This window comes from Tauraco erythrolophus, chromosome 29 (assembly GCF_009769465.1).
Source record: "Tauraco erythrolophus isolate bTauEry1 chromosome 29, bTauEry1.pri, whole genome shotgun sequence".
NCBI lineage: Eukaryota > Metazoa > Chordata > Aves > Musophagiformes > Musophagidae > Tauraco > Tauraco erythrolophus.
Genome location: NC_141493.1, coordinates 4,867,169 through 4,881,944, shown reverse-complemented (window position 1 = coordinate 4,881,944; position 14,776 = coordinate 4,867,169). Strand labels below are relative to the sequence as shown.

General features: G+C 46.0%; 1 protein-coding gene across 1 annotated transcript in view; it reads left to right on the top strand.

Moving 5' to 3' along the window:
- ANTXR1 (ANTXR cell adhesion molecule 1) overlaps positions 1-14,776 on the top strand; it is a 104,115-nt gene that overhangs the window by 68,943 nt on the left and 20,396 nt on the right. The window contains exons 15-17 of the mRNA XM_009984230.2: positions 6,428-6,523; positions 7,693-7,860; positions 14,558-14,638. Of these exons, the coding sequence (XP_009982532.2) occupies positions 6,428-6,523; positions 7,693-7,860; positions 14,558-14,638 (345 nt within the window). The remainder of the gene's footprint in view (positions 1-6,427; positions 6,524-7,692; positions 7,861-14,557; positions 14,639-14,776) is intronic.

Below are 14,776 nucleotides of genomic sequence, written 5' to 3'. Positions count from 1 at the left end.
GAAAGGGGAAATATTAACCTAAAATTGCATATGCTCTGTTCTGCATCGCACATGCCTCCCAGCCAAGGGATTCAATTGCTGAAATTAATTGAAATACATCATTCTGGAATGCTGGCTCACTGGCCAAGGACTGGAAGGGGAAATTACATCTCTGTGCTAAGAGGGAAGGCGTGCTTCACGTATAAGGAAGCCTTTTATCAAACCAGTAAGTGCTGCAAAAGCAGACCAGTTGCTGCAAAATAAACTAGTTGCAGCAGACCGGTTATGTTTGCCTGAGGTTAAGTTTAGTTAAGCTGGTGTAAAGATATTTCTGGACACCTTATATTTTCTCTCAGCCCTGATTCTGACAGAGTGGAACAGTCTGTGCAGCTCTTCGGATGAAACAGTCCTCGATTCATCTGTCTGTTTCACAGCTTTCCCTTAGCGATGCGTTTGCCATTGGCTTTTTATTTTAAACCAACCTGGTCTTGTACTGTGGGGAACGTGGGGCAAATGCTCTTTGTACAGAAGCAGGATGTTGTGCTTGCGCTCAGGCTTGCTCCCAGTAGGTGATGGTTTTAAATCAGACTTGTCCAGGCTTTGGCTGTATCCAGAGCAGAGCACTGCACAGTGCCTGAAAAACTGCTGCCTTAGCTCGTACCTGTCATTTACTGCTTCCTCGTTAATGCAAGAGGAGTTCTGTACAATCTGTTGGCTATTATCCTTACAGTTTTGGGACCCTGGGATGAGAGGCTTTGGCTACAGCAATGTGGCAACATTGTTGGGACTAGTCTGATGGCATAATTTCACGTGTACTTTCCACCAGTGCACATCCCCTAAGCTCTGTACCCAGTTATCCTATAGCCACCTTATACAATTAGCAGCCAAAGGTTTCTTAAGAAGGAAAATGTAGTTTATCCTATTTTAGAATCTGTACAGCTTCAGAGCAGTGCTCAAAAATTAGTAAGGCTTGAAGCTGTGACTTGTACTATGCATTTTTTCCCAGGCAGAAGAGCTTCCCACCTGTGGAAAAAATAGCAGAAGCTCTGAAAAGGTACATTTTGTTGGTCCCATTTACTCTTGTATAGCCTGGTCCACAGAATGGGGTTGGCAGCAGCAGGATGCTTTCACAGAAGGCTGGATACTCCAGATTTCCTACTTTGCTCAAAACAAATAGGAGATGGAGTTGATTTTCTGCAATCCAGTTTTTCTTACATCTTGCAGATAGCTTTCTCCCTTGCAGAAAACCTAGCAACTGCTTGTCTCCAGCGTGAAAGGGTGCTAATCCCTTAAGCAGCAGCATTACAGTTACTGTAAGATATTTTTTTTTTCTTCTCCCAAAAATCTTGGCAAAAAAAGGACAAGAGGAATTCTTGCATCAGCAGATTTGGGAGCTGAGGCCCATATGTCTTTGCACTGCAAGGAGAATGCATTATAGTGTGACAAGGAAGGGAAAGCAGCGTTGCTGTCAAACCCGCCAAAGGTTTTATTAAACTCTACTTTAAAGGCCTTTTGAGACACATTGGAGACACGCTCACTGTTGGTGAAGGAAATCACTATTGGCTGGAAACTTCCAATTAATTCATTCCGAAATCGCAAACGTCGTCAACTTGCCGCTGTGCTCCTCGGACAACGCAGGATACTGGAGGAGGCTAAGCCCAGATGAAGGACAGATGGTTTTACTTGCAGCCAGGAAAGATTGAGTTAATGCCAATCGGAAGAGGTGAATGCCTTGAGGAACCAGTGAGCACCTTTCTGGCCTGTGATTAGTCATTGATGGTGGATCAAAACCACGTTCTTCTACCTCCAGTGAATAGGAAGGCTTTTTCTAGCCCTGTTGGAGGAAGACACAGCTGCTTTTATTCATGTGTCCTATCACTTTCAGGCTAGGCTTATTGGAACAACTCTTGCTCACCTCAGACCGGAAGCTTACCACGAGGCCAAAGCTGATTCTCACTATAGCAACCGATCTTTTACATCAAAAAAACCCAACCTGCAGGGCTCTGCAGCTTCCAACGATTTCCTGTTCACTACCTGACCCATGCCAGAGGTCTGCTGCTAGTCAGTCCCACAGAAGGACAGACTGTGACTGCAGTCAGAGGGTGCATGAGCTGGAGCCCTCCCCAGTACCCCCAGGAGGCACTCTCTCGTCTCATCGCTTCCTTGCCCTGCAAACAGAGACCAGGCAATGTTAAAACACGCGGCTGGATCTTCATTTTCTGTCACGGCAGCACTTTCTCCCTCAGAAGGGATTCGGGGACACAGAGTTCCCTAAAGTCTGGCAAAACCAGGCAGGAGAACTACCAGATGACCAGCGTGTGTTCTTTCCTCGTCGCTCAGACCTGTTTTTTCCATGCTGCTCTATCACCCAAGCTCCACAGTCACCCCAGCATGGCACCAGAGCCAAGCCACCAACCAGCCTGTAATTGGATAATTCTTATGTCTCTTGTCATCTTACCCGCATACACCAAAGCAAACACACACGAGTCCTGCAGAGAAAGGACCGTTCAGCAGCACAGCCCTGAGATGCTGAAGGTAATTATCACTGTCATGGGAAGCTGGCATGAAAAGCAGGAATTCAACTCACTGCATGGCAGCTATTGTTAAGCCAACAGATGAAACCACCTGTTTAGCTTGAACCACTTTGATCTTCGTGAACTAATAAACTCTTTCTCCACAACTGAGCGTTCATAAGGCCAGAGAAGGGCTCACAGGGATTCATCTGTTTAGGGAGCTGCTTGCAACCTCACTTATTGGTGTTTATTAAACTTTTCTAAGTTGTTTTCCTTTCTCTTCCTGAAAAGCCTTGCTGGGAAGACAGCAAAATACACTCCAGAGAAAGAACCTGATAGGAATTTTTTGTAGACACCAAGACAGGAAATGTATTCTGTTATTCCTGAAATAAAGCCAGGTCCCAGTGGTATGCCAGCTCTTTTCCTTCCCCTTTACTCCCCTTTTACGGTGAGTTGCAGAAATACAGGAGGAGGAGAAAAGGAGAAAAGGAACCTTTCAAGAGACAGGCATTTAAAAGAAACAGATTTGGGGTGTTATTGGCAACAGATGAGGTGTAGGTATTACCCTGTGGAGGTGGGGAGTTTTATAGCCAGATTTCATGTGAAATGTCTAGGCAGGCTCAGCACAGCAAACTCGGTTAGTGTAGAGGCTGTGGAAGTTGGGTTTAAGTACATCACAGTTGCAATTGGAGTGCCAGTGTTCATTCCCTTGACCTTCTAAGACCTTATTTCATCTTCCTTTAGCTCCGTGTCTGAGCTATAGAGTGGGGATAACTCAACATCCTTTCTTCTTCATCTTCATCAAAACGGGGGTTCTCTCTTAACTGTGTGCATGCAGTGCTTTGCACTTGGAGGATAGAACTTCAGGCAGGATCTTTAAGAACCTGTACCATAGATAAACTGGGAGCTTCTGTGATCGGTAAGATCAACAAAGGCTGTTTTTCTAAGCATTTCTGTCTCAAGGATAAGCTTATATGTGGATTTCGTGGTGCCTCACGAGAGTTGAGGTCTTCCTCCAGCCTGCTCCTTAGTAGAGCACCAGTTAGAACATTTTCTCTTGGATGTTCTGTGACCTGCGAGTGCTTTCTGACAACGCTTGGCAGGCGTGGGCCACTGACAGGCAAAGATACGAGAAAAACCTGGAGGAATCCTTGTCCTGTCGTGTCTCACAGCACTTTGTGCAGGCAGAGCTCTATAAATGCTGAATTCTGACAAGATTCAGGCATTGCAGAGACAACTGTGAAAATAATTATAAGGGCGGGGAGAGGGGTAAGTTGTCCAGACTTTTTGTATATTTGGCCAAATTTAGTTTGAATTCTTACCCTGAGTGGTTCAGATGTCCCTAGTGAAGCCTGAATTATCCTTGTGTTACCCACAGATGAGGTTCCCTCAGGTCAGGGTCAAAGGCACGGACTCCGAGATAAACACAGATCTTTGTTTTCTGAAGTTCAGCAGTTATTAATCTGACTGTGAAACGTAGCTCTGTCCTCCTGCTTCTTATTTTTACAAGAAACTCTAGCTCCATCTAAAGCAGACTTTGCGGGTGTGAAGATGCCAAGTCCTGTACAGGCAATTTCCAGCATCCTTAAATGCACTTGAATTTTCCGGGGTGGTTTTTTATACTGGGGCCAGAGCTGAAGTTCCTGGTGCAGCTCTTCCTCAGGCAAAAACCCCGGTGTAGCTACATGCAGGAAAATATGGGCAAAACTGAGCCACGACGTGAGAATTCAGCCCTGTTTTATCAGCTCAGACCTTGGGAATGGGGCAGCGAGCGAGGACGCAGGACATGGGGATTGTAAAATTCCTTCTCCTTTTCCTGCTCCTCTCTTCCCTGACTCCAAGTTTCCAGTCTCTTTCCTTTAACTGCTCACGTGTGTTGTGAGCACGTTTGCCAAATGTGTAGGACATCACTGGTGGTTTGCTTTTTGATTGTGGTTTTTTTTTTATTTTTTGCTTGTGTTGCAAAACCTCCCATGCCCTTGAAAACATGTAAACAGACTCTTCTGAAGCAAGCTTGTGACTCCTTTGTTTTTCAGGCTGTTGTCTCCTTGTGCTGGTTCCCTTGCTGTCCTGGCAGAAACGTTCCTATCTCAGATTGAAGTGACTCGAAGGGCTTTTAAGGGCTTGTGGGGAAGATTTCCTAAACCTTGGTATTTCCTGTTGTGAGAAGTCCAGTCTGTGCTAAACTGAAGAGAGAGAGAAAGAGAATTGCTGAAGGAAAATATTTAGATGGCTTTGATTCCATTTTTTTTTTAAAAAAAAAGTCCTCATGGAAAACTTCATGCAGAGATATTAAGTTCTTGGGTTGCAGCAAAGAGCCGCAGCAGCTCTACCCCAGGGCGAGAGGAGGAGGAAAGCTACGACAGCGAGGAACCTTCTATTTAGTTCTCAATTGTTCACTCTTCCTTTAGATCAGGACAAATTTTGCAGCTGAAATTATGTGTATTTTGAAAAACAGAAATGCTTTTGTTTGACGTGAAAAGCATAGTTTGTCTTGGATTTTTTTCCCCCCAGTTTTTCAGTTTTCCTACTGGGGAGTTCAATTTCAAAGTATTTTTGGCTTTTCCAGTTTTGGAAAGCTCCTAAGTTTTGGAGTTTTGCCAAATCCCTGTGAAAAATTAAAGAAAGAAAAAGAGAGGGACCATTTTTCATTTTCTCTCCACTTTTTTCACAGGAAATACTTCACGTTTTTGATGAACTCTGCTTTTCTGCTTTGCCAGTTCGTAGCCTGAACTGCCGAAATTAAAGGGAAAGGCGCTGTATAGGTCGGAGCATCTGTGGAGTTGTTACATAGTGCAGCAAAGAACACAGAACACACAGAATACGCTCCCTAGAACTTTAGCTAGGCTCATTTCAGACAAACTAAGGAGATTTTCTTGATTTGTTGCCTTGGCCGTACCTGAATGCCAGGGTCCTGCACACGTACAGCCCGGTGCACGGTGACGCACCGCAGGTTCCTGTCTGCGGCGCGTAAGGGTCAAACATGTTCAGATTTGCACAGAATTTAAGGCTCATTTTCCACACAGGGCCTGACTTAAGCTGACATAAGCCCGTGAACGTCCCTGAAGCTGCATGGGCTTCCATGGGCAGCCTCCCCAGCAGAGGCAGAAATTCATTATAAGAGCTAATTCCGTTCTTGTACCTTTTCCATCAGTCTTTCCCATCCTATTACACTTGGCCAGCTCATGTCAGATAAACCTCTCATCTCTGTGTTGGGCATTCACACTGGGGCTGTTTCCAAACGTATTCCTAGCTTGCCTTCACTCAGGAGCAAATTTCCCTTACTTGCTTTCTTGCTTTCCCACCATTCATACAATGATTTGTCTGGGCCCTGGAGGGCTGGTCCAGCGTGGAGAGCCATGAGTCAGGGAACACTCCTCAGAGCTGCAGCTCTTCTCTCCCTAATCACAGGCATCAGTGAAGGGATGGCAAAGAGTCCCTGCTACCAAAGAGTCCCTGCTACCATCGCTCCTGGCTAGCATATCAACCAGGCTTGCAGCCAAAAGACCCCAGCTCTTGAGCTATGCTAAGTGCTATTTTAGTGGCTGCTTCAATGATTTTGCAATTTGGAAACAATTTACTTCCCTGAATTTAAAGATGATGAAAGACAGAGTCTCCTTAAAAAAAAAAAAAACACACACACAAAAAACCCACAAAACCCAGCAACAAAAAATCTCCAAAACAAACACCACATCAAGCAAAAGTCACGTTCTTGCTGGAGCTGGTCTGTACCTTTCAAGTAGTGGTGGTGTTTGTATCATGAAACATTTTCTTTTCATGAGTGTACATCCCCTGGAAAACAACCAGTGAGAGACCAGAACCTTGATTGCACTGGTTCTAGCAGGCTCAGAGCAGCACATAACCCATGACTGTTTTTTCCTATCGGTCTCTAGTCATGCTTCCTAACAGTGCAACCCCTTCTTTCTGTTTTGTAGGAGGAAGATGATGATGGCCTTCCAAAGAAGAAATGGCCAACAGTAGATGCCTCTTATTATGGTGGACGAGGAGTTGGTGGCATCAAACGAATGGAGGTAATTAGATACCAGTTCATGTTTCAGAAGATCTTATTTGGGAACTGAGCTGTAAAGTACCCCTACAATTTACCCAGAAAGAGACTCAAGAGATACACACAAACTTCTTTAAGCTTTTTTGAACATCTGAGCCCAGATTGTTTTGATATAGGAATATTTGAGAGCCAAACATAGATCCCTTAAGTTTGGGATTGTCTTTTTCTTCTAGTACAGTAAGATCCTGGTCCATGCCTGGTATACAGGGGCAGTGTTGCCATACAAATGACAAGGAAATATAGTTAGTTTTTCTGAAAACCTTCCCCACTCTCACATTTCTCATAAATCACAAAGAAGGAGACGTTCAAAGTTTGGGTTGTAGTCTAGAAACAAGTGGGGAGAAGATGCCTGAGCCTGAGGATGGTCGTGTTGGGGTGCACGACGAGGCAGAGCGGCATCTGGAGTCTGCGTGACGACCCACGCCGGAGCGAGTGGCTACAGCTCCCTAAGTACCCGAGACTGTGGTAAAGCCCACACCGGAGCAATCTGTGGGGAAGGATTGTTTCCAGTGGGCTGGACTCACGCTGGAGAAGTTTGTGGATTTTTCCTCGTGGGTAGGGGATCCATTGGAGCAGGGGAAAAGGGTGTAAGGACTCCTTCTCCTTTAAGAAAGAAGCAGCAGTAACAGCACGGAATGAACTGACCTGCACCCCCCCAGTCCCTGCCCCCTGTGCTGCTGGGGGGAGGAGGTAGAGCCGGGAGGAAAAGGAAAGGGGGCGGGAAGGTGTCGGTTTTAAGATCTGGTTTTGTTTCTTTCTGTCCTCTCGAGTAATCAGTTTTTGTTTCCCTTTGTCCTTCTAAGTAATCATTAATAAACTGTTTTGCTTTGAGAAAGCCCTGTCTGTTTTGCCCGGGACCATGGTTGGTGGGTGCTCCCTCTGTTCTTGTCTCAACCCTCAGTCCCTTTGGTTTTTTTTTTCTCTCCTCTCTACTTTACTGGAGAAGGAGAGACTGTGTGAGTTTTAGTTGCTGGATCAGCCTAAAACCACGACACAAGCTTGGCAGCCTGCGGCTCGCTCTTCACCTTGGATTTAGACACTGTGAGAACAGGGACCAGGATCTAGTTATTACAGCAGGGATGTTTCTCTCCGGGGCAGCTACTATTGTAATATGCCCTGATGCCATCTTTTCAGGTGCGCTGGGGAGAAAAGGGCTCCACGGAAGAAGGCGCTAAGTTAGAGAAAGCCAAGAATGCCAGGGTCAAGATGCCAGAGCAGGAATACGAGTTCCCCGAACCCAGGAACCTTGCGAACAGCATGCGCAGGCCTTCCTCTCCTCGGAAGTGGTACTCTCCAATCAAGGTGAGTCCAGTCCAGCGTTGTACTGCACAGGATGTTTCCAGGAGATCTGTATTAAGTGTTTTCACATCCGAGACTAAGAGGTAGAACTGTCCACAAACCTGTGATCTCAAGATGCTGCTAGAGTAGCTGTGCGTGAGGGAGTCCCACTGAACACGTGCCTGGGGAGGTACCCTGGAAAGGAGCCACATGAGACAATGGGAATTTCCCACCAGGCTGATCGGGTTTTGGGGTTGCATTGCTTTCTTAGAGAAGAATAGGACCCTGATCTCTTCTGGCGGTGTAGCTAGTTTCTGTAAAGTGCTTACAAACTCAACTGCGCTTCCAAAGGGCAGGCCCTTGAGTCCACACTGCATACTCCCTGAGACATAGGGAATACATAGCATCCTCTTTCCTTAGAAAGAGGAGAGAAAATCGGAAGGAAATTGCTACTGCATGTCACCAGAGAGAGTTGTCCTCAGCAAATCAAGGGTTGCAGTGATGTCTGCCAGCAGGCATAGGTCCCAGGGCCAGGCTTGCTGCAGGGCAGCACGCTTGCCTCACAAGGAGGAGATGCCCTGCAAGAAGTGTTTGGCTGAATTAGAGTGCTGCAGATGTGGAAGGTCAAATTCACTCTGATATGAGGTTACATGTAACGCAAAGCTGCATAACAGTTGCCCACAGGAACTGGGAAGGCGACTGCCATCTGACCCGCGGGCAGGCAGCTGTTCTGCAGGTTGTCTTCACTGGTACAAATGGTTGCCAGCGTACGAAACGGAAGCCAGCAAGCAACTCTATACTTCACTGAAGAAAAACTCTTTGTTACACATGAGAATGCTTTTCGTGGGTTAAGAGGAACAAATCATACAAAACAGATGATTAGTTGCATCATCCAGGGCATGGTATGAAGGCGCTCCCATGTCAGAAAGCTCATCTTTTGCATTCAGGACAAATTAAGCTGTCCTCAGGAAAGGAGGACACCTTAACTACTGTGGAACTACTCTAATGAAATGGAAAAAAAATAATCCTGCATTCCTGTTTCTTAGGTGTAACTCTTTTGGGAAATGCTAATACCCTTCTCATCTCTTTTCAGTCTGGGGCTGTTTGCAGCAGCTCTGGAGTTTTATCAGTCTCAAAAAGACTGAAAAATGCTCAATTCATGTCTGAGTGCAAACCCTGCACCACTCAAGCTTGGATCTCATTTTGATGAGTGGAGATGCTGGTGAGGGGCTTAGAAACCCTCTACAGGCAATGTGTCTGCAGGTAACCTGCAAAGAGAGTATGTGCAACACATGTAGTAAACCTTTTGGTGTATAGAGCTGGTCTTAAACTTTATGCTGGGGAATGGGGAAGTGCCTCACTGCTGGAAATTAGAGATTTTATTCTCCTGTTTTCTTCCTCCCCAGTCGCAGTCAGTCAGTCAGACGTGTTCTGTTAGCTGGGTTATTGCACTGCAGATATGTTGCACTGCAGCACACCCAGGTTTCCCTGCGTTGTATCTTGTTACAGTTCAGCTCCAAGCAGTGCCCGTAGGAATTTGGGCAAGTCACGTGTTTGGCTTTCCTCAGTCATTGATCTTGCAGCTGGTTCGAATCCAGAGATGGGAATGGCAAGGATGCACGAGGGAGTAAGAGTGGTTTCCGGAGGATACGGAAATGTGAGCCTCTTTGAAACCTTTGTCCAATACCCTCTCTCTTTTCCCCCTTAAAGATTATCATCTAATAAACATAGCCTACAACAAGTCATTTGCAATTGTGTTATAACGACTTCAACATGTGTTCACAAAGGTTATTCATCCCCACGGTGGGACAGGTTAGAGAGCCAACTGTTTTCCATTCAGAGTGGGGAAGGCACCATCCATATAGCTGCTCCTTTGTTCCTAAATGCATTGTCATCTTGCATTAGTGCAAAGCATTTGTAAAACACACTCGTCCCATCGGGGAGATTTTTCAATCCTCCTGTGTGCTTGTGGAAATGACCTCATCCAGCTGAGAAGTGCAGCTCAGTTGCTTTCCATATTCTGCAGCCAGAAAGGTTCGCAGCACACGAAGCTGTGCTCTAACTCCTGACAGAAACACTGGTTTTAGCACAAAGAGCCCTGAACACATGCTCAGACAGCTGGAATCCATGTGGGTGCAACTACCTGAGATCATGAGTTGAGAGCTGGGTCCTTTCCTGTAGGAGATACTGCTGAGTTTCTCTCCTCTTCCTTCACCAGTTCATGCTGTTGGATTACAACCTCACGAGACTTTCAGCTAAATTTCAGAGTTTATTCTGCGTGGTAGGAAACCAGCTCTGAACAGAGGAGGCAATTTTGTTGCAGATTTGTGTCCCAGACAAATTCTCCAAAGCTCAAGAGAGGCCTGGAGAAAAGATTCAATGTCTGTAGTGTTCAAGGTCGGTTCTGACTCCCACTAGGGAACAGCTTTTGCTTCGTAACAGCAAAAATTCATTTATAAGGGGGCTACAAAATGTAGGAGTATCTCACGGGTGATATATATTCTTAATTCCTTTAGAAATACCTCTTTTATGTACCATCCAAACTGTATGCAGTCTAAGGACAGTTCCAATCCAAGATCCCATATCCAAATACTCCTGTAACTTTGGAGTGTTCCACATCTGGATAGTATTTAGCAGCCTGAATCTGTCTGTGGACAAGACTGTACCTAATTATTAATTGCCACCACACCCCTTATTGAGCTGCACCCAAAAAGACAGCGTATGCAGATGGGATAACTGTATCCAACACTTTCCCCAGGTACAACCATGAGCACTCATCAAAAACAGAGGGGATCATTTCTATGAAAGATCCTGCTATTACTCTCCCTGGGCAGTAAGGAATTAGCAAAATTGGCAAAATTCATCAGCGCTCTTGGCAGAAGCTCTTACCCTGAGGATGTGAGCATATAGAGATGAATTTGCATTGTGCTGTGCAGAAGCAGAGTCTGAACAGGCAGAGGGAGGCGAGGAGGGACAGCCTGTTAGGTCATCGGGTTTGTGCTCTCAGCCAAAGCTTTTTCCAGCCTGGTTTTTAAAATAACATAGAGGCTTCCACCACTTCTCAGGGGGGAATGTTTCACAGACTACCAGACCTCACCCGGAGGAAATGTCTCCTGATACTCAGCTTAAATTTTCCCTCATCCCCACGCTCCAAGTGCACTCGGTCCTTTGGTTAAAGCAGATGTTAAATTTCCACCTGCTCCACTGGACTGGTTGGAACCCTCTTGGGAAGGTAGATAAACGTGCTTTACTTGGTGTTTTGTCTTTTGCCAGTTTATCTGAAGGAGTTTTTCTTCCCTCCTTTGTTACTTTTCCCAGAGTAACACCTATAAGGTAGGTAGACAGCTGAGAGTGAATAGATTGTTTTTTAAATGCTCCAAGGACATGGACAGTACCAAATGTGGCCCCTGACACTTAATAGATTCTTGCTGTTATTATTATTCTTATTTGCTACTGCTGCTTCTTAGCATGATGCCAACTGGATTATGCCACTTCTAAAATCTCATTTCAACAGTTTGAAAGGTCAATGCAAATAATCCAAGGAGAATGACAAATCTGAAAACTTCTTAAGAAACTTGCCGGATCCTCGGTTCATCTGACACAGGGAGGAGCAGCACAACACATAGATGCAAGTGAGGGATCATGAAGGACCATGCCTTTTGTTCTGGTTTGGTTCAGGACATGCTCCCTGCTACAGCCAGCTGCGCGGCTCTGTATGCCTTGGTTTGGTGAGCAGCTTTCCTCCTACCTGTTTCTACTGCTGTTTTATCTACCTGTCTGCCTCTCCTTTCTCCCTCCTCCTCAGAGCACGTACAGTACTTGACTTCCAAAGGACCACTGTCAGTCTCTAAAAAACAATCCAGAAAGAACCACATGACGAGGCTAAACTCACTGTTCATCCTCAAAAACTGGCGTGCAGCACCTGTCTCAAGGCTGAGGTTGGAGCAAGAGCTGGTGCCCTCAGAAACCTCAGGTGAATCCGAAGTGGAGGCTACTTGAGTATTTACTAAGCCGTGTGGCCCTGGCACATTTTCTCGCCTTTGTATCTCCCGTTTCTATCTCCAAAGCTGACATGGCACAGCCTCTTGCTAGAAGGAGGTCCAAGGGAAGCCTGGATTTGTTAGGCAGCTTACAAAACTGCCTCTGACTGACACCACCAGACGCCAGGTCTCAGGAGCACTCTAGGTACCAGGTCATTCACTGGAGCAGGACCGATATAGTGCTGAATTAACTATTAATTCAGGAGGAGAACGCATTCACATTAAAGCAATGGCTGAAACACTGCACTCCTTCATTTGTCATCTGCTCCGATTGCTTCCTCTTTCTGAACTTTATCTAGTAGGACTCAAAGCTTTATTTGCCTCCAGATCTCTTTTTCTTCAAGCAACCTTGTGCCTCAGTTGCAAAGGAGTTCCCAAACAGAGACACAGCCCGTCCACTGGAGAGCACAGAAGTGTTTATATTTCCAAGTGAATGCATGGCCATTTTCACAATTCTTTCCATGATCTGCTCTCCCTCTCTTCCACCCAGATGTCTCAGGCAGACCCTGAAGCTCCGTTCAGACTCCCAGAGATAGAGCTCTTGGCTTTTCCCAAGAAACCTTGGTAGGGTCTTGGAAGTTAGGACTGCAGAGTAAAAAGGACTTTTTGTTTCATGGAAAGTTGTTATTTTCCCTCTGGTTTCCTAAAGGAAAAATGGAAGAAAAAGATACTCATTTCTTACGTTGTCAGAGGGGACAGGAGATCAAGAGTTTCAACCAGCTCTGATGTAGGGGAAAGATGGATTGGGACAGAGAGGGATGGCTTCCCTTAGGTCTATGGCTGTGCTGTCCAAACACAGAAGAGTCTGACAGAGGAGTTTCTTACTTCTTCCTTTGAGAATAACACACTTTCCTGGCTCTCACCTTAGGAAGTGTTTTCCCTAGTATCCTATGGAAACAAGATCTATGCAGTCATTCTGTGCCTCTGTCTCCATCCAGGTATCCCTCCAAATCCCAAACAAGCTTTGAACCATTGGCTCAACTCACTGATTGAGGAATATAGGTTTCAGATGATTACAGCCCTGATAGTTTCTTGAAAAGAGGAGACGACAACTCTACGTCTCCATGAAAGGAAGAGTGTACATTGAGTCTTTAATTAGATCCCAGAGAACCAGTGTCACGGAAGGACCTTAATAAACACCCTGGCTGTCAGGAAGCTCTCACCATCACGGACGCTCAAGTTCACACTCAGCCATGAGGCACAGGCTCTCAGAAAAGCAACTTTCCTCACTGCTGATGAAGCTACTCGCTCTTTTCCCATCACTGCTGCAATGTTCAGCTTATGTTTCCATTTCCTTAGTTTTGTCCCATGATGGTTACACGAGGCAGTTCTGCTATCACAAAATTTTTGTAGTCTTTATTTCCAGGAAAGAGGTAGTGATCATCCATGAATTTCTGAGTCCAGCTGGGGGTAGCTAGGTCTGTGAGTTTGATCTTCTCAACTGCAGGAAGTAGTTGTCCCTTGGTACATTCTCACAGCAGCTCCTCTCCATCTCTGCAGATACAATAAAGTTTACTGAGTATTGCTGGTGAGGTTTCCACTTGTGCCTGCTTTTTACATGGTACCTTCTGTATCATCCGGAAAAACACTAACAGAAAGCTTAGGAAATACTGCCAGTTGTTAACCCTCTCACATTTTTACAAATCTCTGAGTATGGTGCACTTAACAGACCAAGAATCAAATGAAGTCAGTAACCACAAGCCTGGCTTTGTGTTGCTGCTGAATTTCCCTCAGGAATGAACGCTTTGTGTTGCAGAGAAGCATTGCAGGGAGGGTCTGACCCCGCGTCTCAAACAAACTGGCTGTTAACAAGAGATTTCAACACTCTGGGTTTTGGGAAAAACTCGTCTGGGTCTGTGCATGTACTCACGTGTGCGTTCAGGTACAGGCTGGTGGGTAAGAGACCACACGGTGAGGCGAAGAACTTGTCAAAACCAGTGCAATGTGGTGAGGGTGGCATCTGTAGGGCAGCTGACACGGCGCTCGTAGGAATGGAGGACTCTGAAAGATGCGTGTTATTGCCTGGAAAAGATGCAAATGTTTGTTGATATATGGGCAGTGTGAGACCCAGGAACCTGATCCCCTCTTGCTAGCACGTAGCTGACATGAAAGATTAAGCGTGGTGTTGCACAGCACCTCGCTGCGACTCAGACGGTTTTTCAGTCAGTTCTCCCCAGCAGATCGTTTTGACACATAAATCAAAATTATTTCTACCATGTCGCAGCGGTCAGCCAGAGGCCAGCTCCTCAGCCAGCCGGAGGAGGCAGCAGAATAATTTAGAAATGAATCGTATAAACTCACCTGATCGCTTTCTGCATGGATTTAGCATTTTGCTGGGAACAATGTCAGGAGCTGAGTGGGTATTAGACTCTCTCCCAGCCCAGGAAGTATCTCAGTCACCGACTACCTTTGGAGATTTTCAGAAGAATAGGTAAGGGGTAGGCACATGGGTACTGTCCACTGTCAGACGTATCTGCTTACTGCTCGTCTGAAAGCCTCTTCCTTTGCTCTCGCAGCAAGTCGGAAGCAAGTTTCTGTGGGACAAACCCTGCTCTGCAGCACCTTGTGCAAGCACAGCAAATGGCTGGGTAAAAGCCACACAGCTGCGTGGTCCCTGCGCTGCGTCTGGCACAGCACGCTCGTTCCTGCACAGGAGATAACGCTCTTTCTTTTGGCTGCAGGGGAAGCTGGATGCTCTCTGGGTCTTGCTGCGGAAAGGCTACGACCGTGTATCTGTGATGCGCCCACAGCCAGGAGACAAGGTACTGTGCCTCAAAATGCTTTTTACAGCCAGGGAACAATAAAATCCCTCTCAAGTTTCTGACTACCTTCACACGTGGGACTGAAGGCGGATACTCATGACAGCTTAGAAACATTCAGTGATGTCTATCAGCTTTGTT